At 37.7% G+C, this 12,935-nt stretch overlaps 2 protein-coding genes across 13 annotated transcripts in view; one reads left to right on the top strand and one right to left on the bottom strand.

The window, feature by feature from the left end:
* Nucleotides 1-225: 225 nt before the first annotated feature.
* Nucleotides 226-7,000, bottom strand: LOC138952327 (DNA-directed RNA polymerase II subunit RPB7). Of its 3 annotated transcripts, none has more exons than XR_011451348.1 (9): nt 6,853-7,000; nt 5,004-5,113; nt 3,060-3,219; nt 2,588-2,638; nt 2,195-2,260; nt 1,780-1,851; nt 1,278-1,311; nt 809-897; nt 226-728 (listed from the first exon to the last, which is right to left on the bottom strand). XR_011451348.1 is itself a non-coding variant. In XM_070323967.1 (8 exons), the coding sequence occupies exons 1-8, from the start codon at nt 6,862-6,864 to the stop codon at nt 884-886; spliced, it is 519 nt and encodes a 172-aa protein (XP_070180068.1). In that variant the 5' UTR covers nt 6,865-7,000; the 3' UTR covers nt 745-883. The 3 variants fall into 3 exon arrangements, 1 of the variants encoding a protein (XP_070180068.1); XR_011451347.1 differs by having other exon boundaries at nt 226-738; nt 811-897; XM_070323967.1 differs by lacking the exon at nt 226-728 and having other exon boundaries at nt 745-897.
* Nucleotides 7,001-7,142: 142 nt separating this feature from the next.
* LOC138953461 (tubulin polyglutamylase TTLL5-like) overlaps nt 7,143-12,935 on the top strand; it is a 61,536-nt gene continuing 55,743 nt past the window's right edge. For 8 of the 10 annotated variants that reach the window (XM_070325289.1, XM_070325293.1, XM_070325292.1 and 5 more), the window contains exons 1-5: nt 7,143-7,280; nt 9,199-9,455; nt 9,869-9,895; nt 11,105-11,214; nt 11,641-11,830. In XM_070325289.1, the coding sequence (XP_070181390.1) occupies nt 9,322-9,455; nt 9,869-9,895; nt 11,105-11,214; nt 11,641-11,830 (461 nt within the window). In that variant the 5' untranslated portion in view covers nt 7,143-7,280; nt 9,199-9,321. The remainder of the gene's footprint in view (nt 7,281-9,198; nt 9,456-9,868; nt 9,896-11,104; nt 11,215-11,640; nt 11,831-12,935) is intronic. The other 2 variants (XM_070325290.1, XM_070325287.1) reach the window with 1 other exon arrangement.

Genomic DNA, 12,935 nt, shown 5'->3' with positions numbered 1-12,935 from the left:
TTCAGGTGCATGTAGAAGCTTTAAATTTCTGAAGTTAGAAAGAATCTGTTTTTGCATATCATTAGCATCCTTTGCTCTTGCTCATAACATTATCGACCAATACTAGTACCATTTGTGTCAAAAATGTCCAAAATGCATATAAGGTCATATTTAGTCATCAGTTTTGTTCAATGCTTTTTGATTAACAATACATCCAGAGTTAAAACAAACAAAAACCATGCAAAATAGGCTTGTGACAAACATTTAGTTTATTTTGGCATAGACATACAAATTTCACTCCCATGCACAACATTTTTGTCACTTGTTTATTCATACAAACACTCCATACACTGGTCAGGCACAATTTCATTTTTCACAAAATCTGCAATCTCATTATTTCAGCACAAATATACAGCAACAAATATCAACCAGCATGAGCATACATTTGAAAAACTGTTTTATTGCTCAATGGAAGATGTTTTAATGAAAGGTTTTTTTCTTCACAAACTTTGTTCAACTGTTGAAAACACACTGCCACTTGCAATCACAAAATCTTGTTTTCATGCAAACTGTCATTATCTCTTTATTACTCTGAACATCATCAACTTGTCAAAAGTTTCTCATAAACAGCACCTTATTAAAGATTGCACCCACAACTTTTACTGTAAAATACTGTTTGTTTTTTTATCAGCACATCAAACCTATGTTTACCTCTCTATCACACACACACACACACTCTCTGTCTCTCTGTCTCTCTCTGTCTCTCTCTCTCTCTCTCTCTCTCTCTCTCTCTCTCTCTCTCTCTCTCTCTCTGTCTCTCTGTCTCTCTCTCAAACCCACACAGCCATTCATTCCTTTGCAGTGAAACAGTTCCTGTGCAGACTGGGCACCATTGTTTCAAACCTCAGCTCACCAAACCTGTAAAAAAAATATTATCAATAAATAAGTATGGCGTACCACACGTTTGGGAACAGAGTTTTGACATTAAAATATAAGTTGTATGCACACAAAAAATTAAAGTTTATGCAACGTGTTATTACAATTTACAGACCAAAATACACACTCTAAAACTGAATTTCCAAACATACTTTATTTGTACGTAATCTTCCTTACTGATTTCCAGATGACAGCTGCATACTGTTAATTTATGAATGGATCCTAATCCTTATTCAAATTTCTTGAAAACATTTAGAAAGCAATCAAATTGGTTGAATTATTTAATAGCCATTTTTCACCCAGTTTTCAAGAATTCTGTCTTTCACCTAACTGCATTTAATATGTATGGATATCTTACTCACCCAAAAAGTCATCCATAAGCGAGCCAATCGCAAACTGAAATGAAAGCAAGAACAAATTACATCGAAAGAAGAAAAAGCCAAAGGCAAAACTCTGTAGTTTACAGTGATCAAACTTACAACACTAGTTAAATGTGTATCATGAAAGACTGTACTATTCACTATGGACACTATGTGAACTCTTCTGCCTTAACAAATTACTGTTTCAATAAAAGAATGGTAATGTTTTATCAGGACAAAAGAGTGGTTAAATCCCCACCCCCTCCCTCCTCCTATGCAACAGCGCTTAACTTTCAAAATTAAACTTAAAGCTGGTATCCAGCCTGAAAGTGAAACGAAATTCAATTTTTGTAGCTGACAACTGCAGAACTAAACCTGTCTACTAGCCTTTGAAAATTAGGTCTGAAACACCATTCTCAAACCTTAGTTCAACCCAATACATTTACTTTATGAATTGAAAACTTCTTTAAAAATATCCACCCAGAAACAAAATGTAACAACTCACAATGTCTTTGGCATCCACACGTGTGCCGACAATTTTTATTCTGATTTCATCATCCTGTTGAATAACAGTGTCCTGAAAGATACCCAAAATAAAATTAACACTGAAAAGAGCACATCCATTATCAAATACATGTATAATTTAATGATGTTATGACAAACTTGCAGGAAAAATAGCTAAACTGAGCATGTCGCTTGTCAACTCATGCAGATGAAGAAATTAATATGCCTTCAAGTTCAACAATAATAACAAGAATATGCACACTTCTTGATAAACTCAATTGCATTTCCAGAAATAAAGTTCTAAACCTTCACACAAATGTCAATAGCTCTAAGCTGCAAGGTAGTGAATAACATGACGTTGAATAGCAAAGCACATCACTGAATAATAGGGTAAGACAACAAAGAACTTGGCTTACCTCATCCTTAGTTTTGTAGCAGGGAGGGCTAGAGTTAGGATCAAACTCCATGTCAGCTGGGATTGACTGCAAAAACAGCAACAAGAAATGAACACAAGTCACTGCATGAAGAAACAATTCAAAGAAATTTCAGAACTTGAAGACAATGTAGAAGATTAATTCAACGAGTCCTATTCCTTGCATCATAGAGTTAAATTGCACACCGGAAAATGTATGTATGGCACTTGGCTTTACATTTTTTTCTGTAACTGACAATCTTCTCTATTATGCAAAAACATGCATCAGTACATGAAAAGGGACACACAAAATTTATGCCGAGGTTTTAAAATTCATCGATAATCTCCCAGGTTATATAAAAATGTTTAGTAATAAACTCATTTTAGATTTACTCACATGTCTGGAGATAAAACAGGACAGAGGGCCCACTTCTGTGAACAGTCCAACCTTTGGTTGAAAAAAAAAAGAGAAGAAAAAAAATCAGCATCGAGAGTTAAGTGTCTATTAAAAAAAATATCAGCTATTACCCTTTACATGAGAATCAAATCAATGATTGAGAAAACAACTAGTATTACTATTACTAACACTGCACTGACATGAGTTCAGGCTCTAAGACCTAGGACACATCTAGGTACAAAAGACAATCATGAAAGGTACGTATTTTACAACCAGGGTTATAATATCTGAATTATAAGGACACTATTAAAACTTTAAAAAAATTAGAAGCTGAAAATTGTTTACATTTTAAAAATAAAATGTAACAAACTTTGCGATTGCAACATAAATATTTTTCAAAAAGGCATATCTCCCTTTCAAACAAGCACACATCAGCAAAATTACAATAAAACAAATGACAAAGGCAAACTACCTTGTTAACCTGAGTTACAACTGCATCAAGGACTTCCCCCTTGAAAGGTCTGAAGACAATGGCTTTATACTTCACAGGATAGATGACAAAGCCACGGCTTGGCTGAATCAGTCCAGCCCCAATGTTGTCAATGGTTGTCACAGCAATGACAAAGCCATATCTGAAAGTGAAAGAATTATCAAAACTCCTCAGTTAGAGACAACTACTGTATCAACTGCTAAACAAAGGGAAGTAAGCCCTCTAAATGCATGTTGCGACCCATCTCGTCATCGGCGCTTTTCCGGAAATGACCTGATGGCCGCCATTGTAGGAATTCCAACTTTGCGCTACGCAATTCTAGAAATGTACCGCGCGCATAGTGAGAATTCTGCTCTTTCTTAGAATGCGATGTAAAATGATACAAGTCATGATGGCCCATGATGATCCTTGTGTTTTAAAGTGATCAATGCTTAGTCTTGAAAAAGCAGATGCATTGTATAACGCACCAAACCAACCAAATTACAAAAAGCAAAAACACTTTTGATAACTTCGGCGGGCTGTAACAACACAGTTCAACGACCCATCCCACTCAACCAAAACGCACCAATTTTACGTAATTTTTAACGTTTCAGATCTTACATTTTACAACAACAAAAACACAACAAGAGTGTTCCGATATAACTTTTCACTGGTAACTATCGATTGTAATAATTTTTTACTCAGTCAGTCTTACCTGATTATATATTAAACTCACACAGTCTCTCTGGGCTGCAGAGACAGCATTACGTCCCTTTACTGAGTAGGCTCTTGTCACTGCATGGTAATCTAGGCTCTTGAAACGTAATGTGCAAGTCTGTGCGCTATATTGATGTGATTGATTGTTGCAAAATGTTGATTCAAATTAAAGATGATTTCAGCCTGTTGTAACAAACTAACACTCTACTCTGAGAAAAAAAAATCATTGTGTTCAAAATAGATCGAGACAGCAGCAACTAGCTAGCTGCATTCGCTGAGTGTCACTGAGAGAAGTGTTACACAGTGTACACCCCCCCCCCCCCCCCACACTCCCAATTCAAGACTTCTCCTGTATAAGACCTTGCTTTTTCATATACCTTATTCATGACCTGTGAAAAGGGTATACTTTTTTGTGCCAGTTGAAGGGTTGCCATTTCTAGAACGAGGCAGCTGGTTTCCGGAAATGCGGCGCTTTGTTGGAAATCAAATGAGGTTTCGGGAAATCCCGATTATTCTAACTCTGCCCCGGATTCTTACTTTGCGCCCAACATGCATATATATGACATGTGTAAAACTACTAAAACAGTAAAAGAGTAAGTGAGTTATTTGGAACCATTCTCCTGGCACCTGAGAGAATAACAAGCATTGAAATTAACAAGCGACTTTCATCCTCAAAAAGTCAAGTTCCCTTTTTTCTTTGAATCGCCCACTTGTTTTCGAAGACAGGCCAGGCCGATGGTCTTATGCAATGTAGTGACTCACTGACTGACTGAATGCTGTCTGCTTTCCTAGCTAAATTTGTATTGAGATACATTTTTAGAGAGAAAGAGAATTTTGTGAGACACAGTCGAGAGTGGACCTGTTTTGTTACTGTTAATGAGCTCCATATAACAAGAAGCAGTCAACTTTGTATTTTTGTGGCCATGGCCACCCGACTTCAGTCAGGTTGGCGAGTCGGACAAGAGAAGAGAGACCCACGTCACACAGGAATAAAGAATGCCATGCCAGTGCTTTCTGCTGCTGTTGTTGACAGATCTATGGAGAGACCTAACAAGACTTGAATGTCTGTGTGTATGTCCACAAGCGATAGTCCACAGACTTCAGCCCTAACACATCGTAACCTCAAATCATAATCAATGTTTATATGCCATTGTTTTTTGAACCTGGTACTGTCACAGTACCAATGGTAATTCAATTCTGTACTACAAGTCTACATGTGCATGTACTCACTTTCCAGTGCAAGTCCCTTCCACCTCAGTGAAGAGTTTCTGTTTGACTATGTTCAGAAGATTTGGTCCAAAGTAGCGAGGATGAAGGAGAATCTCATGCTCCAAAGATACCTAAAAATTGAAAACACTACATTAGTAGTATGTAAGCTTACAATTACATCATGTGATAGTGATAGTGATACCTGCATTATATGGGTCATTCTCAGAAATGGTGGTCCAAAGTGTTACTGTACATACAAAGTAAAAAATAAAGTGTCAAGAAATACAAAATAATTGTTTTTACTATGAAGTCTATTGTTTGCTATACATAAAAATGCAAAAAATTAGACAAAAAGAGTTATTGGTTGCTGAATAAGAGACGTTTTAAAGTGTTGTATAAATTTACGTGATGAATGTTGTAACATGGAAACCAAATTCCAACTTTAAACCACCTAAGCCTTCAATCCTTTGTGCATTTTTTATCAGTTCTGCAGTATTTTTGTGTTCTACCCAACACATTCTAGTTATGAAAGGTAAGGACTTCAACTAATATTGGTAAAAAAATGACATTTGGAACTGACTAAGGTGAATGTCGCAACACAGAAACGAAATGCTTGAACCACTTTCGGTTCCTGTGCGACAGACATGAATCTGCACTGTTTGGCCTTTCCTGCCGGCAAAACCCGTCTGACCCAAAATAACTACACAAAACACAATTCGTCAGAGTTTGCTGTATTTGTTGAAAGTTCCTGTTGCGTTCAGATTACCCATTTTAAGTACTTGATGAATGTCGAACATCGACAATCAGAGGATACGAAAACTTCTTGGCTGCTTTGTTCCGCTAAACTTCGCGCTTTGAGACTGAGAGACTGTTTGCACTCGATATCCTTCCGACACTACATTGTCGCCATCCGCGGTGTGTAAGTTTGTGACAAAGCTTTGCAGGCTCGACAATTAAGTAAAAACTATCTTCAGTCGTAACGTAGGTCGGGAAACGACGCCATGAGTTTCAGCAAATGATATGATTCTGATGTTTTCTGTGAATATTTGGCTGTGATTCAAAGGACATTTTCTTGTTCGAACTTCCTGTGCGCCAAAGAGCTTAAAATAGCCGTGATGTGGCAAAGTCATGGAGCACATTGCTGTCCGATGTTCGCGCGTCGAGTCCGGATACGATGCGTTACCACATTCATAATATTTTGTTCGAAGCCCGTAACTTCAAATTCAGCGTGAGTTTTTGCAAAGATGTGTTGCTACGTCCAAGACTGAACTCCTGACTGTCGATTGCAGTAATTTGTTGGTGTTTGCATGTTTGCATTTAGCCATGAGACTGAACATGTTGTTGATCACGAAAGTCGTGTAACGCTTCGGAGATCCGGAAACGGCCGAACTTCGCAATTGAAAAGCACACAAAAACAACACCAACGTATAGAAACCATTTTTATTGACATACAACAATGCTTTAATGTCTCAGGAATAGATTCAGATAAAAAAAGTCGTGGTAGAAATAATTTTAATTTACTTTTTCATGATTTCAAATGTGTCACCCCTACTGAGGCTACTCACTCTCACTGGACCACCATTTCTGAGAATGACCCATATATATTCAAGCATACTATTAACCAATCAAACGCTAAAAGATGGCAACGTTTGTTGTAACAAAGCATTGGTCATTTAATATATATATTTTTTCATTTATAAAACAAAAATACACATTTGAAAATACAATTTACACACATCAACTGTGATTAGACAAAGGATTATGTAGCGCACAAACAATGGACACAAGAGAATTCCAAATTTGCATCCAAAATAATTACTTGTCACAAAACCGCTGATTAAAGTTTGAAACGAAAGTAAATGTTAGTTACGTGGTAAAACATCTTCGAGATGGTCGGCTGCCACTGCCAGTGTCAAACGCGCACACTAGCGGAAGTTGAGATTCTGCACTAGTAAAGACATTACTCATTTTAGTATATAGTTTCGCATATAAGAAACCAGGACATTTTAAATAAATCAAAAGCGAAAGTTTATTCATTTGTATAAAATCATTTAATTTTTTTATGATAACGTAACAGACAAACTTCCAAGAACACTTAAGTTTTCCAATCCTATTTTCTACTTTCGGTTTTCACTTAAAAGGTGAACTTCTGTCGAACTGCGCGTGTCCAAACATGATGGCGGTTTAGTCTCTTCCTGTCAATCAGCTGCCCCAATTACTCACGGAAAAGGGCATATTTGATTGAAATTACGTCTTATGAGTCAGTTTTTACATCATCTGGATTCATGGAGAAGTCAGGTTAGTTGTTTGGCATTCATTTTTTCTTTAAGTTTTCTGTGCGGTTTGGCGTTTTGGTCCCTAGCGACGTTGGGCGCTTGAAAGCTTTCTTCAAGCTTTCTTCAAAGTTCAAGGTGTATTGGGCCATCTACACACTCATGGTTCTACAATTGGAAGTGTTGTTTAGCAGCTTAGTTTGTCATTCGTAGTATAAAATATTCATTTGATTAAATCTGTTCAGTTCTTAATTGATATGTTGAAGATTTGTTCTATTGTTATTTTGAAAAAGACAACTTCCGGTGAAACAGGTGCGAATACCTTCAGGGTTGCAACCATGACAACATGTAAACTGCCAGCATTTGTCTAATGTTAGTTTATCTTTAAGCATGATTAGTGATTAAACAATTCGTCCATAAGCGCTGTAGTAAATCTGGGTGTCCATTATCTCTTTTATGAGCGTTTTTCCAGCTCTTTGCGTCAGTTTTAGTTGATCTACCACGTACAGTCTATCGAGGTCCAGTTTCGTTTGCATAGGGACTGCAGCTTACAGTAACAAACATACCCATGTGCAGTGCCAAGTCAAAATGCTGTGTGTGTGTGTTTGTGTGTGGTTTTTATTTTTAATTGGTCCATGCAAAATCTGACATGTACAAGTTGTAGACAAGTTGAATATGCTTAGGTAGGAAGAAGAGTTAAAAGACATTCAGTTCCAATATCAGTGTTTAGCTTTCGTGCAAGCTTGCTTGAATGCTGATAGCATAAGTTTAGGATGCGAAGGGTAAGCTTGCAAAACAAATTGTAGTCAAGTTATACACAGATAAAAGAAACAACATCCACTATTGAAAACGAAGGCTAGCTCCAAGTCCAAGCAATATTCTATACCAGATAAGTAGAGCCTTTGCATGGGAGACGTATGGCACCTTACGTGACTGCTGAGTAGCTTTTGCCCAGGCCTGTGTCCATAAGGGATTAGATTTTATCCAAACTGTGGCCCTGCACGCTACTCAGTATTGTTTAGGCCATGCCTGATCAATCAGCAACAATGAATGGGCTCGAAAATATATTACATTAGCTGTGCCTTGAGGTGTTAAGTTGTGCAAAGGCAGTGGTTATAGTGGTAATTGCTGAGATCAGATAGCTTAGCTTTCTAGTCAAGCATGTAAATGAAGAAATATTGCACCGGTTTGTATTAATAATGTTATGCATTATCATGATTATGTGTAATCACGCAATGAGCAAGAGAAGTTTTCTCTTCTCCAATAGCTCGACTTTTACTGCTTTTTTCTCTGAACAATTCTAAGCTAACCATAGCTTCTTTGCTTTTATTGGAACTCATGGTTGTGTGTTTTTGTTAGTGTTGGTTGTTACTGTTAGATTGTATTTATAAGCAAAACTTACAACCCAACTCCTGTCAGAAATGACATGTATAGTATACACAGCTAATTGCTTTAATGTTTCCATCAAGTTTGACAGTTCACTCAGACTTTTCAATAGTGATTTTCACCTGTAGCTTCATAACCTGAAAAGGAGTATGGTATTATAGAATATATATATGCTGCAGAACTTGGAAACAAACAGTTGACGTTAGCAGATCTATCTCAAGAGCAAAAAGTAATATGTCGCTGTAACTGAATACTCCAACAAACTTTGGTTCTGGCTAAATGCAACTACAGGAATGTTGCTGGGATTCTTCAGCAAAATGGCCATACAATTTTTTGACACATTTTGGAAGTTGACGGCAGTTCTTGGTGACACTTTTTTCCCAGTGTGAAATTAAAAAGTTTGTCAGCTCAGTGTTAACGTGACGGCAAAATTGTTTGTCAATTTAAAAAGAATTTTTTAGCTTTTTGCTAATTTAAACCAAGATCCCATAACTGATATTGCCATGCGTTCACTTTTAGTTTTGTTATACAGCTCTTGCTCTGTGTTTCATTTTCAGCAAAGGAAGCAAGACAGGAGGAGTTAATGTCATGAACTTCTCAGAACCGTACAACAGGAGGAACAGAAGACTGATTGACTGACCACTGAAACAGAGTCTAGGGGTATTTTGATTGGGTGAAGTATGGCGTCACGGGTGAACGATTCTGACGGAGGTGGGTCCCTGACGCCATCCGAGCAGAGCGACGGAGAGGAGCGCAGCGAACACGACTCAGACTATGAGACTGATGACGGGGAAGAAGAAGAAGATGACAGTCGGTAAGTGGAGAAAAAATGTTCTTGTGGTATTGAACATAAGCAGGGTTGGTTGTTGCTAGTATTTATTATCCTTCAGCTAATTTGAGAAAATGGCTGTGAAGGTATTGGCATTAGGGTTAGAAGTTTCAGGCAGTTCTTGGCGTAATCTTTCCCCCACTGGGGGAGGGGGGGGGGGGGTGGTCAAAAGAGGTTTTTCTGACGCTTGGAAATTCTGGCCACAGGGATATTGACTGTCAATGTAAAAATAAATGTGTCTGAAATGTATAGGATAACAAAGTCTTTGAGCAACATCAACAAAACGAGACACACTCAGACATGTGCACTCTGACATCACAACAAGTCCATTGCATTGATTCTTTTGTGTTCTTCATTAATTTGTTCCCAGTACATGTGTATTTCCTGGGTTGTTTCAGTTTCAGGAAGAAAAGACAACGTACTAGGTAATTTCCTGCAGCTGTAGCCAAAAAGTACAAATAATTTCTCTGCAGTGCTAATGCTTTACAACTTTATCAGTGTTTTGGGTATTCAGAACTGTTTTTACATCAAGTGTAATTGTCAGTCTGTATAAAAAATAAGCTAGAGTACAGTACACATTATCACAAGGAATTTTTTTAAAACTGCTTTCATCGGTTGTACATTGTACTTGTAGTCTATGGCTACAATGAAGATACTGTTCAATGCTCTGCAAAAAATTATTTGAGCTACACAGATCTTTGAAGTAGTTTGGTGTCTGCTAAGTGCTGTAGCACCAAAGCAAGTCTGTTTTTCTTTTCTTTTTTATGTCTGTTTGTTTGATTGGCTACAGAAATGCAGCATTTTGCCTTCTGTCTTCCATCAAGTTTAATATGTGTAGCCTGTGTTTGAGTTTAGAAATTATAGAATTGTTTTGACGTTTCGTTATCTTTTCCATATGCCTGTTACAATTTACAGTTTGATTAGGCTCAAACTGCATCTTTACTTAACTTTTCCATTTCTTCGTTCCATTGACTTCTGCAGCAGGAGTCAGTGTGTTTCTCTGTGTGCCTGTACATGTGTGCGTATGTGCTGAAATCTGTGTGTTTGCCTTCTTAAAATAATTTAGCCAGGTAGCGTAACTGTCAATTACCTAGAAACGTCTTATTTCTGAATCTATTGTGGGTTTGAAGGAACTTGATTGATACACTAACAGTAACACTTCAGCTGTCGAAAAATTATTCTCTAATTCTCTCTCTTGATCTTTTTTCTCTCTGTCTCTGACGTTGCTTAACCTGTGGCCAGGACCCTTGTTTAGAAAACGCAGATGAATATTAAACTGTTAACTGCAGTTAGCACCTCATTGTAGTTTTTAATTAGCGCATAACCCAGTCCAGTCCTAAATAAGCGACAATGCTTTGGCCTGTAGGACAAGAAGTCTGAAGTGTTTAGACTAAGATAGAATTGTAGCTTTGTTATTTTGTCGTTGTTTTTGTTGTTGTTTAATTTTTCTTTGATCCAAGCATTTTGGAAGTTGTTTTGATTTTTCAGTTTCAGTTACAGCTTGTACGCCATTTGAAACATTTTTTACGTGAAAAATGTGTGATTTGTATGCTTTTCTATTTTCCTTGTTCTAAGATCCATTGAGCTCCATTCCTTGTAGCTGTTTCCATCTTCAATCAGAATATTGTGTGCAGGGACAAAAACCTCAACATTATTTGGACTGGGTTCGCCAAGAAAACACCCACTGTTTTGTTCAACGCCGGCAGTGTTCTCCAAAAACACTTGAACTTCAAAACTGTTGGAGGTATGAAATAGCATGCTTACGTTTATGTGTCGTGATGTAATCACAAAAATAAAAAAAACACAACTATTGTGCATTTGAGCTGTGTTGATTTGCATCTGTATTTCACATTGCCACAGTTTTCTTTCAGAAAGTTAAAACAATAAAAGCATACCGTATGACAAGAAGGGGCAGTGTCATTTTAAGTACCAGGGATGCAACTAGGATTTATTTTTCAGCAACATTATCCACAGTCATAGTCTTTGGTGTCATGTTTCCCCCATCATTAATGTTTTTGTCTGTCAATAATGTTGTGGTTCTAGTTAGTGTTTGTCTGTGAATACATTTGAATTGTCAGATTCTGTTTTGCTCCAAGTTAGGGTTTTTTACGTGGAATCTTAAGGTTTTACATGTATTCGCAATGCATCTGGTCCTGCATTCTTTTTACAGAGAGGTATCACCTGGCCTTCAAGTTTGGGTCGACAGAATGCAAGATTATCCGCAACATCCTGGCAGCTCATGGATTTCATGAGGTCCACCCCAACAGCCAGGACTACAACATTGTGTGGACCAACTCTCATCTCAAGCCTTTCACACTACGCACCATGACAGAGTTTCAGAAAATCAACCACTTCCCCAGGTCTGATGAATGATAATTGATCTTGGTTAGGAAAGAATATGAAATAAAAAATGGTAAATCAGAAATGTTTAGAAGGATGGGTTAGAAGAGGAGTGGTGCTAGCTTGGAGTGTTGTTTTCAAGTACAGCTGTAGTTAACTAGGTTAACCCTTTTGCTGTCTAACGTAGGACGTCAGCTTACGTTCTGGGTAACTTGCTTTAACGGGCAACAAAACCATTCAATAAACAACAAAGAGGAAGAACGACAACAAAAAGCAAACAATGTGTGCATGTGTGGTGTTTTCATTTATACATTAAGGGCACAGTGTACTGTAAGTTGTCAATTCAGGTAAATACAAGTTCTTCTTCTTCTTCTTCGTTCATGGGCTTAGACTCCCACGTTCACTCATGTTTTAAGCACGAGTGGATTTTTACGTGTATGACCGTTTTTACCCCGCCATTCAGGCAGCATACGCCGATTTCGGGGGAGGCATGCTGGGTATTTTCATGTTTCTATAACCCACCGAACTCTGACATGGATTACAGGATCTTTTCCGTGCGCACTTGGTCTTGTGCTTGCGTGTACACACGAAGGGGGTTAAGTCACTAGCAGGTCTGCACATAAGTTGACCTGGGAGATCGGAAAAATCTCCACTCTTAACCCACCAGGCGGCAGCGACCGGGATTCGAACTCACGACCTCCCGATTAGGAGGCCGACGTCTTACCACTGCGCTGCGCCACTGCGCCCGTCGGTAAATACAAGTAAATGCAAAGGTCTATAAAAATTATTTACTGGAAACGAAACAGGTAAAGTGTGAAAATACCAAATCAATGTCAGTTTGTCAAACAATTACTCAGAACTGCCAGATAATTTAGCCTGAAAAATAATGTCCTTGACTAATTCATTCCTAGGGGAGCTTATAATGTGTCTCTTTTGGTACATGTAACACTGGCTGAAAATCTAGTGTGACCAGTGAAGGATGTTGCACAGGATTTCAGAGTTGTTCAACTCTTCTTGATGTTCATTCTCATAATTTTGTTTAAGCTCACCATAGGTATAGCTTTTATTTCCTTTCATGTCAAGTACGGTGTTTTATAATCATATACTCATTTATTTCTACAGTTC

This window comes from Littorina saxatilis, linkage group LG17, assembly GCF_037325665.1.
Source record: "Littorina saxatilis isolate snail1 linkage group LG17, US_GU_Lsax_2.0, whole genome shotgun sequence".
In the NCBI taxonomy this organism is placed as follows: domain Eukaryota; kingdom Metazoa; phylum Mollusca; class Gastropoda; order Littorinimorpha; family Littorinidae; genus Littorina; species Littorina saxatilis.
Note: the sequence above shows the minus strand (reverse complement) of the source record. Positions and strands in the feature narration are given on the sequence as shown.